We start from the raw sequence: 17,815 nt of genomic DNA, 5'->3' as shown, positions 1-17,815 counted from the left end.
TTTTGGACAAGAGTCCTTTACGGATGTCGTCTTCAATCCTTGTCCCTAGTACGGTCAAGTCTTTGAAAGTCTTGATGTTTTGGTATCTCAAATGATTGGCATAGATGGGCTTGAGATTATCCACAAACTTCTCCACAAGAGTGGCCTCGTCCGGGCGTTCTACTAGTTGAGTGCTAGTCTTCCTCCACCTACTTAGGAAGTCGGTGAATCCTTCTTTGTCATTTTGGGTAAGAACCTCTAGAGTACGCATGTTGACTTGGATCTCGGCATTATCCGCATATTGCTTGGAGAACTCGATTGCGGCATCTTCCCAAGTAGCGACCTTCTTGTGATCTAAAGAGTAGAACCATTGCCTTGGGATGGTATCAAGAGATGAAGGAAAGATCCTTAAGAACATCTCGGGTTTGATGCCTTTGATAGATATGTAATCCTTGAAGGCACGGATGTGGTTCAAAGGGTTCTCGTGTCCCTTGAACTTAGGGATATCCGTCATACTAAAGTTAGTTGGCAATTTGGAATTGACGGCCTCATACTTGCGATTGTTCTCCCTATAAATGTCATCACCCTTAAGGTACATCAATTGCTCCTCTAGGTATTGGAGCCTTTTCTCAGCTACAGTCATCCCCATGAGAGGATTTTCGTCCTTGGATTCGTTGTCAGAGTCACGTAGTACTTCACTTTCATGAGGAGGCAACCTTCCCTCCACGGCAAAGATACGGCCTTCGATGAGCTCAAGGCGGTCATAGGTTTGTTCTTGAGTTGATTACATTTGGGCTAGCGCGGCTAAGATTCGATCATTACTATTTTGAAGTTGGTTGAAGTTTGCTTCATCACTTGATCCGGGCATCTTGAAAACTGGATAAGATATCGGCGACGAATCAAAACACGATCGACCACTCTAACACACTTGCTAAAAGAGGAAAAGTTTTGACTCGTGAAGTGGGTGTGTGCCACTTGTGTTGAGTGAGTTTCGAAGAAAGACAAGGTCTTTGAAAATGTGTGTCCTAGTCAACTATAGTGTAGTTGTAGGAGTGGACTCGAAGTGAGGTTTTGAAATGGGTTTGTGGCCCGAATTTTGACACGACAAATGGACAGAGTTTTGACCGGATTTTGCGCTAATTAAGAGCCCATTTCGAAATTTTGCTTGAAAACGGGTTTTGATGTTTTTTTTTTTTGAAAAATCGTCATGGTTTTGTTTAGAAATGGTGATCATGTAAGGTATACACATTTATACAAGCATTATAACGGGATGCTGAGTGCATTTAGAAAGGTTTTGGTTTAAAAGGGTGGGTTGCCATACCGAACCATCAAACCCGAAGTATGTGGAGAGGCTCGTACCAAACAAGAGTAAGGCCGATTCCTAGTCCATTTCCTCAAGTAGTGAAGGCCCTTGATACAAACAAGAGTAAGCATCATGGTATGGATGATGTCAATCGCTATCCATCCTTAGGCCCAAATAAGAATTAGGACCGTTTAGACGGGACGATTGGTCGAATGGGTTGGGTTGGGCCTAGGAAGGCCGAGTAAAACGGTCTAGGAAGACCGAGTTATGAAAACCGACAATTGTCTTGTACAAACTATTCCCTAACCTTGTTCAAGTTTCACCCTTTTGGCTACACGTAAGTGTATTATCCCCAGCGGAGTCGCCAAACTGTGGACAGCAGGGGGCCACGGGGGCGCTTGGGAAACAAGCGTTTGCATTTTGTATGGAGTCGCCACCAATTTTTATGGGAAATTGGAACCGTTCGAGTACCTCGTGTCATGTCAAGACACAAAGTAGAGACATGAACACTAAGCAATCGTTACCCTTAGCATTCTATGTCTAGAATGACTCTCGTGGATGCCAATGAACACGGGTGTTCACAGATATCTGGAGTAAGGGGTGAGGGTACGTATTAGGAAGCTCTTTTGATCGAACACCTAATCCCGCCCGCCTCGATAGCGGCCTCTATTAATGATTAGGGAAGTTATTCATACTTGATATATCGTCGGCTATATGCATGCAATACAACATCCAAGTTTTAATCCTAGCATGTGAGAATTAATACTAAGTCGGTTGACACGTAATTAGCAAACAATTGGGTCGAAGTAGGATTTAATGCTCATTTACATGTGAAAACATACAAACAATAAAAGAAATACAATAATTATAAATTACAATAATAAAAATTACAATAATTACAATGGAATAGGCGATTTATGTCGAAAATACCTTTAAAACGGATAATTTTGATAAAACGGAATAAAAGAATGAAATAAATAAATTAATGAACAGGAACAGCGTGATATTACGGTTAATAGTTAATTAATACGTAAACTAATTAAACTAGGTCAATGCAGAAACGGAGTTCAGGGACAGAATTCAGCCAGGAACAGGCGCAGCAGAGCTGCGTCCTTTGGAATAGGCGCAGCAGACGCTGCGTCTGTTCCTTGGCTCAGTTCTGGCTGTGAAGCCGTAATTGCAAGCCGTTAATGTTAATTGGTGAATTTAATGATCGATTAATGAAATTTACTCGGATGAAAGTGATTAATAGTTTATTTAACATACGAATGGGTCATAAAAGCAATAAACATGGATGAGACGGAATTAAACGGATTAATACATGATGGAATAATGACAGAAGTGAAAAATATTAATGAGTGAAACAAATTAATTCAATTAATTAAGTTAAATACGGTGGATTAACGACGAATATATGATGAACATGTGAATAAGCAGATGTAAACTATATCAAAGACGAATTCTAGAAACCCAATATTGATGAATTGAATCTCTACAACCCGGAATGAATTTAATGACGAAAACCCGCAAATATTGGATTATTAGGGATTTAAGTCGGATTTATGACGAATTAAAACATGTTTAATGATGATGATTATAATATACATGTGAAATAATTATGATGTTATGTACAAAGAATTAACAGGAAACAAACGAAACAAATTTTGGAACGAATAACAGAGGACGAACGAAGAAGAAAGGAAGCAGGAACTGCGGCAGCCTCACGAAGAGGCGCAGCAGAGGCGCGCTCCTTCAAGAGGCGCGCAGCGATTCTTTGCGTCCTTTCTCGACTTGTTATCTCGGAAACCGTAAAAAGAGGTTTTAAAGCATGGTTTTAGAAATCGGTTTTAATGGTATTTTCGACATAAACCTTACAATTGATTATACAATAAATAAATACAATAAAAAGAGATTACACCCTCAGGCTTACATGTTGACGAAACGAGAAGGACTAAGATATCGATTAGTGATGCTCGACGCGAATGCAAAGAAAGTGCCCTCGTAAGAGGAAAACGATTAATTAATTAAGTTTATTATTGGTGTAGTGGTCAAATTGGTCGGTCATGCAAACGGGGAGGCTGGTACTCAGAAGGATCCGAGCTTACGTGGTCGAATGTTCAAACACGTAGACGCCAAAAAGTAAGAACAAAGTCTAGAATGCAAAGGGAGAAGAGAAGGGCGGACACTCGCGTGAGAAATATGAGGAGCGAAGGCTCCTATTTATATTAATCACGTGGAGGAATTAGGGTTTCGGAGACTCTTTGGAAGTGAATCTCGGAAAGATATGAAAAAGATACGAGAAACATGCAGAAAAGGGCTTGGGAAGAGGCGCAGCAGCCACTGCGTCTCTTGGAAGAGGCGCAACACCTGCTGCGTCTGTTCTCAAGTGGTTTCCTCCTGCTGAAGAAAGATTTCCGTGTTTGAGTTATGGTAGGACGGAAATAATCCGGTTTTCCTTAATATCTTATGTGAATATTACGGGAAATTGCTTACTAAAAGATAAAATTTACGAAATATGGAATAGAAATATCCGGAACATTCCAGAACATTCTGACTCGGGATTTAACGGTTATCAGAAAATGGAGACGGTTTTAGGCCCGGACTCCGAATGTACTCTAATTACTGTTAAAACGACCGTATCGGGACGTAGATGACAACTAAGAGGTAAACATTAATATTTGAGCAATCACTTGACGATAATCTTACGAACTGTAACAAATCGTTCCGCGTATCAAACATGCGGTCCAATCATCACCGGGTGGTTTGAAGGAGGTGCAGAAACGAGGTGTCTACAATATGCTAAGTGAATTCACCAATTCACTTATAGTACTTGCATCACCAACATTGTGAACATATTGTATGCATTCTTTGACTAAATCAATATTTGCATTAAGGTAATCAGGCAGTAAACCAGCTGCTGATGCTAGTTTAGACTTATGCATATGTGGTAGAGGATAATCAATGCCACCTTTTTTTTTCATTATTTCAAGCATACATGCCTGCAATGTTATCCACACATAGTTGAGTTTAAGAACATCTTGTTCTTCATATGCAGTGACAGTGTTATGGATTAGTTCATCCAACTTGATTGCTTTTTTTTTGTTGGAGAGATTGGATTGACCTAAAAAAATCCAAATCCGAGACATTCAAGTCTGGTGAATTAGGTGTTTGATAAGCCAATTCAATTTTCCAGCCATCTGATGTTGCTGCTTTCCTGAATTCAGGATCATCATTTGTAAAGTGTGGTCTAGCATTGTCTTGTTGGATGATTAGATGTTTACTCAAATTAGGAGGCAATTTAGCCTTTATTGCTGGCAGTACACGGTTTATAACCATATCCCTAGTTACTTGCTTGTTTATAGACTCTATGCATTTGGTTTCTAAGGTTCCTGCTACTCTATTTTTTGAGTTTCTTTGTGCTGGTACTTTGCTAACAAACGGCCAAATACCTATCTTTCCATCGAAAATAACATCACCATTTGACCCATACTTGGGTCTTGCCACAACACACATGAACATTACTTTCTCAATGAAACTCTTAGACTGCACACATCTATGAGGTTCAGTTTCACCCTTACTCAAATAAAACCTTGTAGAAACTTTTGTTTTTGAAAACCATTTCGTTCCCATCCATGTGAATGATATTGCTTTGATCTTTGAAAACCACTCGTTTAGTTATTTCATGATAGTCTAAATGTGCTAGACTGAAAAGTAATCTAGCAAGTTTGCTTTTTTCATTCAAACCTGGTTTGATTTCATTTGAATGTGATTTGATCTGCTTTGATGTCACCCATCTTGATATTGTTGACTGACTTACCTCCATGTTTTCGGCAAGTGAGTGTTGGGTGGTCCTTTTGAGTAGCTCAATAGACTTCAGCTTTGCAGTATCTAACACGACCCTCCCAATTTTCCTGCTTCCTTTCTTTTTGCGGTTGACACTCACGGGTATGCATCGTCTCCTTTGTGCCTGTGCTACATTCCACAGGTCAGTTATTGTCTTCCTGTAAACTGAATACCTTGATGCCAGTGACAACATTATACCATAGTTTGGTTTTCCATTATGGCTGTTTTCTAAAATTGTTTCAATGATTTTGGATCTTTCTAAGTTGGTGAGATTCTTCATTGAATGATTTTTTTTAAAGGTGTTTTCTGTGAAAGGTGTTTCTTGGACACTTGCTTATAAATGAACCCTAGTAAATACCCCATCTATTTATAGGATAAAGAACTTTGCACACTTTTGAAATTTTGGTTTAGGTGCAATATTGAAACCTGTTTGTAATTTGGCTCAATATTTGAATTTTGGTGCCAATTTTCAGACTTGGTGAAGAGAATATCTAACATTTGACTGACAATTTTAGTTAACTTAGTTTATGGGACAACTCAAATGGGCCAATGAAGATAAGATGAAGGAAATCTATGGTTAATCTGAAGTCCATAGCTGCTGTTTTTGTTCTTCATTTCAGTATAAGGTTTCTGTAATTTTGATTCGAGTTCATGTAATTGTAGAGTTTAATGTAATTTTATTTTAAGTTTGTGTAATTTTATTATGTACTGTAATTTAATTAGAATTTAGAATGTGTAATATTTTTAACTCAACACAATTTTAATTTTACGCGAAACCGTCTCGAATCTTTTCTGAGTTGCAGCTGTGTGTTTATGAAAAGCTGTGTGTTTATGAAAAGGGAGGGAACGAAATTGCAGGGTAAAAAAAGGAGGGAGTCATTAACATTTTAATTATGCAATTAACACTCTAAATCATAACACCCTCTCTCCTATCACATACCCCCACTTTATTACTTTTCCTTATTTAAATTCCCTCCTTAATTTTTGTGCCTCCCTTGAATAGGACGGATTATGTAGAATAGGAGGGAGTATAAAATAGCAGATGTACTTCTCAAACTTAATTACAAGAATCATACAGACTACAGAGTAACAATTTAACTAAAAAAAACATTGTATGCATGACTAAAATAGCATTATTTCAATTTGTATACCTTATTTAATATAGAGTACTAGTAGTTCGAAGATTGCATACAATGACAAATAGCAATGTTTATCTCAGATAATAAAAAGACCATAAGATGCCTCATGCCTCTTGGAGTCCTGGTCTTTGGATGAGAACCGCATAATAATGCCACCAGTCTAAGACTCTAAGAGTGAACATAAAGTTGAGTTGATCATTTAAGGTCAGTACAAAATATGTTGGAAACGTGAAGCAGAGAAGAGGATAGTTTGTGAATTGTATCGTATGTCGTTTATTGAATGAGCAAGGCAATATTTATAATACATAAGATGATCACAATTGATCTTGTTACCTACTAAAGACTAGGAACAATATGCTAAATTATAGCAACTAATCCCAAAATAATAGGCTAGAATATTGTGCTTAGTCTACACAATATTCTCGTCTAATAATACCCCCTCAAACTGGAGCATGAAGATCGAGAATGCCCAGTTTGCGGAGTAAGTACTGAAACTGTCGTACCCCGAGAGGCTTGGTAAAAATATCTGCAACCTGCTCAGTAGTTGAAACATGGAACGGCTTGACAAGGCCACTAGTGATAGCATCGCGTACAAAATGGCAATCAATCTCGATATGCTTAGTACGTTCATGGAAAACCGGATTTTGAGCCAAATGTATCGCGGACTGACTGTCACAATATAATTGCATAGGGGCCGAGATATCAACATCCAAACTAGCTAGCAAACCCTTAAGCCATTTGAGTTCGCACACAATAGCAGCCATAGAACGGTATTCGGCCTCAGCCGAGGATAAAGAAACCGTATGCTGCTTCTTCGTCTTCCACGAGACGGGAGAATCACCAAGAAAAACAAACCACCCAGTAACAGAGCGGCGAGATAAAGGACACGTACCCCAATCCGAATCGCACCAACCAGAGACCGACAAAGAGCTACTTGAGCGAAGGAAAACTCCTTGTCCAGGGCTGCCCTTAAGGTAGCGGACGACCCGTAAAGCCGCCTCCATATGAGCTTCTCTCGGGTTTGTAAGGAACTGCGATAGAACATGGACGGAAAAGGATAGGTCGGGTCTAGTAACGGCCAAGTAGACAAGCCTACCAACGAGGCGCCGATAACGTTCGGGATCCCCATAAGACGGAGAAGTAGTAAGACTAAGTTTGTGGTCCGTTTCCATAGGGGTAGAAGCGGGCTTGGCTCCTAATAAACCAACTTCAGTAATAATGTCGAGAGTGTATTTCCGTTGAGTAAGAAAAATTCCATCCGAATTCCGGGAGACTTCAATACCAAGAAAGTATTTGAGAGGGCCTAAGTCCTTCATTTTGAAACATTGGTGCAAATACCCCTTAAAAGCTAATATAGCATCGGAATTATTTCCCGCAATTACCAAATCGTCCACATAAATTAACACATGTAAACGAATGGTATCCTTGGAGTAAGTAAAGAGGGAATAGTCGGAATAGGATTGCCGAAAGCCATATCGACGGAGAGCACTAGCCAGCTTCGAGAACCAACAACGTGGTGCCTGACGCAAGCCATAAAGGGATTTCTTTAACCGACATACTTTGCCATCATGACCGCGAGAAAAACCCGGAGGCAATTTCATATACACTTCTTCATCTAAGTCACCATGGAGAAATGCATTATGAACATCCATTTGATGTAATTCCCATTTTTTGACGGCCGCAACAGCTAGAAAGGTGCGAATGGTGACCATTTTAACAACGGGAGCAAATGTTTCGCCATAGTCAAGCCCTTCTACTTGGTGATTGCCGAAAACAACAAGCCGCGCCTTTAATCTTTCAATTGAACCATCGGACTTATATTTAATTTTATAGACCCAACGACACCCGAGAGCCTTCTTATTAGGAGGCAATTCGGTAAGCTCCCAAGTGTCATTGGACTCAAGAGCAGCAATCTCTTCCTTCATAGCTGTACACCACCCATCATCTTGTATGGCAACTTTGAAGGAATGTGGTTCGACACCCGTAGTAATGGCAGCTAGAAAAGTCTTATGACGGGTAGAAAATCTATTGCAATTGACAAAATTAGCTAAAGCATGAGACGTACCTGAGGGAGATGTTGGAGAGTCGGGTGAGGCGGGTGTGGATGAACTGTTTATAGTGCCAAGAACATAACCTTGCAATCTAGAATTGGGAAACTTCAATCGATGACCACGACCAATATTTTCAGACGGAGCATTGTCAGCAGCAGGACCCGTATCAGTCGCGGGTGTTGTGTCAATGGGCTGCTCAGTGGGAGTGGTAGTTTCAGCGGTAGCAGGAGTGTCAATGGGCACAGCAGATGGAACGGACTGATCGAGTTCGGGTGGGTCATCTTGGGAAAAAATTGGGTCAGTAGGGGCAATACTAGGAGTGTTACCCGTATCATCAAAGTGATGAAATAATTCCTCATGAAAGATAACGTCACGAGAAATAAAAATAGACCCGGTTTCAATATCAAGTACTTTCCATCCTTTTTTGTTGTGAGGGTAACCGAGAAAAATGCACTTCCGACTCCGTGGTTCAAATTTATCCCCCCGAGATTGTTGATTATGAGTATAGCAAATACACCCAAAAATTCTCATATTTTGATAAGACGGAGACACACCAAATAAAATCTCATACGGTGTTTTATGACCAAGGAGTTTGGAGGGAGTGCGATTAATAAGATAGGCAGCAGTAAGAACGCACTCACCCCAAAATTTCTTCGGAAGTTGTCCCTGAAAAAGCAAGGCTCGGGCCACATTAAGAATGTGACGATGCTTACGTTCAACACGCCCGTTTTGCTGGGGCGTGCCAACGCAAGATGTTTGAAATTGTATTCCCTGCTGTAAAAAATAATCCGCCATAAAATTAAATTCCGTGCCATTGTCACTCCGCACCACCTTGACTGTTTCGAGAGCGTGTGTGTACCATAGATAAAAATTGCATAAACACACTAGTAACTTCTGTCTTAGCAAGTAAGAGATAAACCCAAACCGATCGAGAACAATCGTCCACAATCGTAAGAAAGTATTTAGCACCACAAGTAGAAGGAGTCCGATACGGCCCCCAAAGATCACAATGGATCAAACTAAAAATATCCGACGCAATATTCTCACTTAAATTAAAGCTTGCGCGAGTTTGTTTTGCTCGGTGACACACATCACACACCAAGTTTTTATTAACTGAAAGAGAATGAGCTAAAGGTAAAAATTGAACCACATTGCCTCCCGGATGACCAAGTCGACGATGCCAAAGCTCATAAGACCCCGTCGTAGCCAATGTATGCACGGCTGCATCTGCACCATCCACTGAAGACAAAATAAACAGTCCATCCCGAAGCTCACCAACTCCAATCATCTTCCTCAAGGAACGGTCCTGTATAAGACAACGGTCTTTAGTAAATTGCAACATATAATCATAGTCGGCCGTTAGTTGTGAAACGGAAATTAAATGACAAGTCAAATGAGGAACAAATAAAACCCGACGCAAGGTAATAGAGCCGTTAATTTTCACGGTCCCCATTTGAGAGGCCATTATCCGCTTCCCATTCGGTAAACCCACAGCACGAGGTGGTATCACCATGCTATCCGTGAATAAAGAGAGGTCACCTGTTACATGGTTAGAAGCGCCAGTATCTATTATCCAAGAGACACACGTACCAGATAACCGATCGGAAGGAATATTTTGGAGAGCATTGGCATGAACCGTACCACCGGAGCCCGAGCTTACACCAGAACCCGAACCCGTGCTCGTGCTGGTACTTCCCGACTTCCTGTTGCGACGTAATTCAGCCAAAGTACGAGGCCGACTGCCCCACCAGTCCGGAAAGTTTTGGCTTTTAATAAAACAACAGTTGATATCGTGACCATAAACCTCACAATGAGAACAGTAAAGTTTACGACGTTCGGCTTTCTCTTTTTCTCGCACCTTCTTCCATTCATCAGGGGTACGGGAAGAAGAGCCAGGGGTCGCATAGGCAACGATATCACTAACATCAGGGGGTGTCTCGTCCAAAAGCAAGCGCTCGGCTTGAAGTGTGGCGTGATAACCACGATTAAGGGAGGGCAGGGGGACTAGTTGAAACTGTTGATTACGGAGTGTGCCATACAAACTACGGTCTAAGCCCATAAAAAATTGATGAAGGCGTTCATTATCAAGACGCTTAACGGCTTTACTAGCGATATCACAAGTACATTTACCGCATTCACAAGCAAATGGAGGTTCGTGAATAGAAAGCGCATCCCAAAGTGATTTTAATTTACCATAATACTCGGTAACAGACATACCTTTCTTTTGCCGACATTCACCGAGTTCGGTTTTTAAAGAATGAATCGACGTACCATCGACAACGGCGAAACGCTCCTCCAAATCGCTCCACATAGCAGCCGCGTCCTCCACGTATGGCACACTTTCCAGAACAGTCGTATCAATGGTTGCCCGTAACCAAGATACGATTGTACAATGAACAACTTCCCATTGCCCTAGAAGAAATTCGTCAGTTGGTTTTTTAATTGAGCCGTCACAAAAGCCAAACTTTCGACGCGATTTTAAAGCCATCCGCATCGAACGACTCCAATTATCATAATTGCGATGGTTCAACAAAATAGTTGATAATTTGAGGCTAGGGAGATCACCCGAGCCAAGATAAAATGGTGAAAGGGGATCGATTTTTTGAACGGAAGTTTCCGTATGTGAAGCATCTCCACCAGTCATGGCAAGGAGAAGAAAAAAAAACGATTATTTTGAAGGTTTTAGGGTTTTAAACAAGGCTCGATACCATGTTGGAAACGTGAAGCAGAGAAGAGGATAGTTTGTGAATTGTATCGTATGTCGTTTATTGAATGAGCAAGGCAATATTTATAATACATAAGATGATCACAATTGATCTTGTTACCTACTAAAGACTAGGAACAATATGCTAAATTATAGCAACTAATCCCAAAATAATAGGCTAGAATATTGTGCTTAGTCTACACAATATTCTCGTCTAATAAAATATTTATTCACACGTATAGGAACTAGGAAGTATAGTCAAAGTTGGTGGCGACCGTTCAAATATTTTCAAAAGATCTGGATAAAAAAGAAAGGGTGATGCTCATTCATGTACATAATTTACTTAATCATGTACATAATTGACCATTTTACCCCTTTTAACTAGAGGTGGCAATTATTGACACGACCCGATAACACGACACGAACCCGACACGAAGTTAGCGGGTTAGGGTCAAGACGTTGTGACCCATTTAAGTAATTGGGTTGACACGGACACGACACGAAACTTAAATGGGTCGGGTTAGGGTTGAGCTATTTTGACACGAACACGACACGAATAACCCGTTTATTTAAAAGTGTCATGATATATTTGGGTTGAATCAATAATCAAACCAAACAATTTAAAAATAAGTATTTTCATTCCTCATTTTTAGGATATTAGGCTTATAAAACTTAGTTTATTTTATTGGTTTATTGGGTTAAACGGGTTAAAAATGGCCCGCTAAAAGATAAATGGGTTAAACATGACCTGCTAAAAGATAAATGGGTTAAACAGGTCGGGTTGGGTTATAGAAAAATTAAATGGGTTGGGTTAGGGTTGAGACAAATGACCCGTTTATGTAATTGGGTCGGGTTAGGGTTGGGGTAGTGATGACCCGTTTAAAGTTGACACGAACACGAACACGACACGACCTGATCTGTTTGCCAGGTCTACTTTTAACACCCATTTTTTACATTTTATTTCTCTCCTTCAACTTCCTCCCTCCACCTTTCAACCACCACCCATCCGGTCACCATCCTATCACAATCCCTCCCCTATTGCGGCCACCCCACCGACGACCACCTGCACAGTTACTGCTCAGACCGCCTAGACACACATATGTTGGGGAGTTGACCAATTCTCCCATTTAATTCGTTGGGGATCAAAGTTTATTAGGGTTCATAAATTTGCTTTAGATCTAGCATGTCGCACAATGAATCACACATAATATGTTTCCATGTCACATAATTATACCATGATTCTTGATTAAAATCGATTTGATTTATATTCTACACGTCAATGTTCAGTGACCCATTGTAGATGTTCAATGAATTAATTAATTTGTATTTAATAAATTTGTTACAGAACATCAATGTGTAGTCGATGAAAACAAACTTGTTACTTGGTCAATATGAAAATTTTGGTTTAACTGATGGATTTGAAAACATTTGATAAGAAGAGAAAAAGAGGTAAAGAGAAATTTTTTTTTATCAAGAAGGTTATGGTCTGGAAAAATTATGAAAAAAAGTACATGATTGAGTAAAACCTGTATATGAAAGAGCAATGACGAAAAGAAAAGTCTAAGAGTGAACATAAAGTCGATAATAGTGCGAAATTGGTTGATTGTGTGTTGATAATCTGTGTGATCATTTGGATAATTGCAGTAAAGATGTAGACAATAATTAAGGATTTTTTTGGGTAATTTAAAGTATTTTTTATTTTTCTTAATTTGATTATTGAAATTAGGACGAGAGAGGAGAATACAAATTAAATCTTTTACCGATATGAATTCGATTCGTCTAATATGTATTTTTATTTGTTTGATAAGGAATTTCACATGTAGAAGAAGTATTGAAAACAGCTCTAACGCAATACAAATTTCACACATAAATATTGGATAATCTATAAGATCGAGAGTTATATATCTCCCCTTATCCCTAAAACTATTCAGACGGGAACTCCCCTGAAAGATATTTCAAAGTGAGCAGAAGTTCTCATTTCTTCTTCCATGTTGGAGAACCTTTAATCAAGCTTTGATGTCATAGAGGTTGTGACTGTGAATGAGAGTGTTGCGTTGGTTCGAGAAGATGTCATTTTCCAAGTTGATAAGAAGAAACGGGTCTCTTCTGATTCCTCTCATGTTAGCAAAGTATCACTGCCCATGTTTAAATTTGTAGCAGCACAGGTGGAAAATGAGTTGAATAGCAAATGGAGACGTAATGACAGTCGTCCTCGGGTAAAAGGTCGTCGGGAAAGGTCTTTTACCGCTTCGGGGAACGAACGTTGGTTTCTGTCAACGTTTCAACTTCTTTTGGCCGCAACTTCTTTTGGCCGAATGACTGACTCTATCACTACGATTACAAGGACCAAGAGAAAGGAATTTCAATCCATCGATTTTGACACCCGCTATCATCCTCCTTTAAAGAAAAGCCGTATTTTCTAATCTTCATGTACCTTTTATTCGGTTACACTAGGTAGCTTGGGGGTCTCTAATCCCCCTTTATCTTCTGAACGAACGGTTTGTACTAGTTTATTTTCTTTATGAAAGTTTACTGTTGTCAAAAAAAAATATATATATATATATACCTCTTTTTACGAATTATATATGTAAGACAATGGTCTATTTATTGTCGAGTAAATCGGTTGTCTTCTTTTCGCAAATTGGCACTAGAATTAAAATGCAAACATAACAAAAACAATACACGAAACTTCCATCCTATCAAGGAGGGTCTGACTCTGAGATAGTGGTGGAGCTAGGAGGCGCTATCAGTGGCGCTTGTGTTCGCTTACGGTAAATATTTCAAAGTATTTTATAAGTATTTTCTAACTTTTTTTTTAGTTCTTTACCCTATTACTCGTTCGTCCTTGCTGAAAATTTTTAGCCCCTCTAAATTCAAATCCTAACTCCGCTACTGATGGTCTAACCCGAGGATAGCTGTCATAGCTCGATGCAAGTCGCCGAGTCAATGATAAATAAATATCTTGTGTGCTCTTACTCATACTCACAAGTCACAAACACTTCCACTCCCAAATCTCTTCATTCCTGATTATTATTCCTAACAAATTTAAAATCAAAACACAAAAATGAGCCAAAATCACACAAACAAGAAATCACATGCAATAATAATCCCATACCCACTCCAAGGCCATGTAATACCATCCGTACATTTAGCAACAAAACTTGCATCCATAGGCTTCACTATAACCTTCATAAACACCAACTTCATTCACCATGAAATTACAAAAGCCAACCCTACCAACCAAACCGACATCTTCGCCGAGGCTCGCGACTCGGGCCTCGATATTCGATACGCCACGGTAAGCGACGGGTTCCCTGTCGGGTTCGACCGGTCCCTTAACCATGACCAATTCATGGAAGGTGTGTTACATGTATTATCTGCCCATGTTGATGAACTTGTGGGCAATTTGGTCAATTCAAGTGAGCCTAAGGTTTCTATAATTATTTCTGATACGTTTTTTGTATGGAATTCAATGATTGCTAAGAAGTATAAGCTTATTAATGTTTCGTTTTGGACTGAACCGGCTTTAGTCTTGAATATTTACTATCATTTGGACCTCTTAAGAAGCCATGGTCATTTCGGTTCTAAAGGTAAATAATTTCTTATGTTTTTTTACTCTTTTTCGTGTTTTTTACCATGGGCAAATCTTATGCATCAGTTCATAAAATTTGAGGGATTAAGATTTGTTTACTTTGTATTTTCTTAAATAATGAAAATAAATAAGAAATATAAAGATTATACTAAAAAAAAAGTATTTTAGAATTTTTTTTTACAAATTTATACTCCCTCCACTTTTTTTCACCCCATTTCTTTCTACACATATTAAGAAAAATTATTAAAGAATGAAAAAGTAATAAAAGAGTTGTAAGTAAGGTGAAAAGAATGATTAAAGAATGAAAAAGTAATAATAGAGATGTAAGTGGGGTGAAAAGAATGATTAAAAAATGAAAAAGGTAGTCCAAATAAGGAAAGAAGATAAATGGGGTGAAAATAGATAATTTTCCAAAAAGGGGAAATGGGTGAAAATAGGAAAGTGGAGGGAGTATTTTATACTCCCTCTTGTTCATTCATTTTGTCCCCCTTCTATTTTGCACAAGAATTAAGAAAATGATTTTGGACCACACAAAACACTCTATTCCACTCTACCCCACATGTAATTAAATTTGAATCACACAAAAGTTACCAAAAAAATGAAAGAGAGACAAAAATCCGACTAGCTTCGATAAGGAAAGAGGGACAAAATGAATGAATAGGAGGGAACATTTTTTATAAATTTATTAAAAGAATCTGAATGCAACCTTTTGCCCTTATTTTCTTTTGTGTAATTATATTAATGGACTAGTATCCAAAATAATTCTTGCAAAATTTATATACATCATTTTTATTTGACTCTGTTTCATAAGACATTTTAGCTTACCTACTTAATTATTTGACCCAGTTGTTTATTTGGCAAAATTTCAAGTTAACTAATTTTGTTTTCAAGGATTTGGTAACAAACATATTTTGTTAAATAAGCTAGCTAAAATAGTATGTGATAAATAATCTAACTTATTTGATCAATATCGGCTATCATTCCAACTAGCTAGTTTGTCAAACATTTTTAATATAATCAGGTACATCAATATCGGCTATCATTCCTTACTTAAGTAGTTTAACATCTATTAATTATTAATTAACAAGATATTAAGATGCAAACATGTATTATGATTTGATGAACAGAGAACCGCAAGGACACAATAGATTACATACCAGGAGTCGAAACAATGCAACCCAAAGACCTAATGTCATACTTACAACCAACAATCCAAGACACATCAACCGTCGTCCATCGAATCATCTTCAAAGCATTTGAAGACATAAAACATGCTGATTATATACTTATCAACACTGTTCAAGAGCTAGAGAAAAACACAATATTAACATTGAACAAAAACCAACCAATTTTTGCAATTGGACCACTTTTTCCAATAGGTCCAATCGACAATAAAGTTGCAACTAGCATGTGGGTAGAAAGTGATTGTACTAAATGGTTAGATGATAAAGACATTGGTTGTGTTTTGTATATTTCATTTGGTAGTTATGCTCACACTAGTAAGGACATTTTGCAAGCCATTGCACATGGGTTATTGGCTAGTCAGGTACATTTTATTTGGGTTATTCGACCCGATATTGTGAGTTCAGCTGATTTGGATCCGTTACCAGACGGGTTTAAGGAGAAGATTGTTGGGAGAGGGTTGGTTGTGACTTGGTGTGATCAGGTTAAGGTTCTGTCACATCAGGCTGTAGGAGGGTTTTTGACTCATTGCGGGTGGAACTCGATTTTAGAGAGTATTTGGTGGTCTATTCCGTTATTGTGTTTTCCGCTTCTTACCGATCAATTTACTAATCGGAAATTAGTCGTTGATGATTTGAAGATTGGGATTAATTTATGTGATGATGAGGTTGTTAGTGAAGCGGAGGCAGGCCCGGTCCTAGACTTCTCGGGACCCTAGGCGAAATCGTGAATTGGGGCCCTTTAAAAAAATACAATGTATGATCAGTGGCGGAAGTAGGAATTTGAGGCATGGGGGCACATTTTTTTTCCCCAATAAATTATTTTGGCTTGAATTTTTTTTAAAAAAATTTTCCTCTAAATAATTTTATTTAGCGTAAAAAATATCGAAAACCTTAATAATGTCTCTTGTTATACACACTATAATTTTTTAAATAAATAATGTTTTAGTTTGAATTTTTCTTTAAAATATACAAAGTTTCAAATAAATATACATACAATTAATATCTTGGTAAGAGTCTAAGACCCAAATCAACATAAAAAAACAACAACTACTCTTCTATAAGACCGTTCTATAGCATAGAACGAGCTTAATAAGATAAGATAGCCCAACAAAAGAAACAAGTTACTCCATATTAGCATACCAACACGACTAAAAAGAACAATTGAAAACCTAAAGTACCAAGCACAAAACTCCAATTAAACTCCTGCCTCCTCCGCCATCACTTCCTCTATAGTCGACGGTTCAACACCACCATCCGATCATCAATCGCATCTTCTTAGGTCGCCCCCTTCTATTCTTTTGTCACTGTCTAGCGTAAGAATTAGCTAAATTAATGGAAAATCTGAAATGAGTTTGCTTTGGGATTGAAGAAAATTGACTGTGTACAAAGGAATTGAAGACAAAGAAGATGGTGAAATGGATAAGATTTTGATAAAATTGATTGTACACAGAAATTGAAGATTACATACCTAGGAGCAGGGGCACTAAGGCACATTTCTGAGTTTTGAGTTTTTTTTCATATTGGGCCCCTTCCAAGGTTGGGCCCTAGGCAAATGCCCCTCATGACACCCCCTAGGGCCGGGCCTGAGCGGAGGTGGCGAAGAATATTCTCCGGTTGATGAAAGGAAGTATGGGTGAAGAACTTAGGGGAGGAATTAGAAGGGTGAAAAATGTACTTGAAAGTGCTTGGGAGAAAGATGGCTCGTCGCAAAGAAACTTTGATGAGTTTGTTAGGAGCGTCCAGTTATAATGTATTTCGTACGTCATGTAGAGTTAATGTGTTTGTATGATTACAATCTTGTGAGTAGTCTCTTGCTATGTAATTTTGGGTTATTTTAATAAGCTTCCGACAAAACTTAACGATAATATATGGAGAAATTGTTTTTTCGGCGTTAAGCCTTATATACAAATGCAATTCGGTCATTTGTTTACCGTTGATTTTGTCACAATTATTAAGGAGATAGGAGGGGGACGGTTAATGTTATTGAATGACAATGCTACGGTTACACTTGGTGTATAGA

At 38.6% G+C, this 17,815-nt stretch overlaps 2 protein-coding genes across 2 annotated transcripts; one reads left to right on the top strand and one right to left on the bottom strand.

The window, feature by feature from the left end:
• Positions 1 to 9,132: 9,132 nt before the first annotated feature.
• Positions 9,133 to 10,803, bottom strand: LOC141641136 (uncharacterized). The gene has a single exon (XM_074449810.1). It carries the CDS (start codon positions 10,801 to 10,803, stop codon positions 9,133 to 9,135), a length of 1,671 nt encoding a protein of 556 aa, XP_074305911.1.
• Positions 10,804 to 13,637: 2,834 nt separating this feature from the next.
• Positions 13,638 to 17,696, top strand: LOC141600012 (UDP-glycosyltransferase 86A1-like). The gene is made up of 3 exons (XM_074420164.1): positions 13,638 to 14,609; positions 15,739 to 16,478; positions 17,389 to 17,696. The coding sequence occupies exons 1-3, from the start codon at positions 14,084 to 14,086 to the stop codon at positions 17,542 to 17,544; spliced, it is 1,422 nt and encodes a 473-aa protein (XP_074276265.1). The 5' UTR covers positions 13,638 to 14,083; the 3' UTR covers positions 17,545 to 17,696.
• Positions 17,697 to 17,815: the final 119 nt, after the last annotated feature.

Source organism: Silene latifolia, chromosome 1, assembly GCF_048544455.1.
Source record: "Silene latifolia isolate original U9 population chromosome 1, ASM4854445v1, whole genome shotgun sequence".
NCBI lineage: Eukaryota > Viridiplantae > Streptophyta > Magnoliopsida > Caryophyllales > Caryophyllaceae > Silene > Silene latifolia.
The sequence above is the reverse complement of the archived record's forward strand: the minus strand, read 5'-3'. Positions and strand labels throughout refer to the sequence as shown.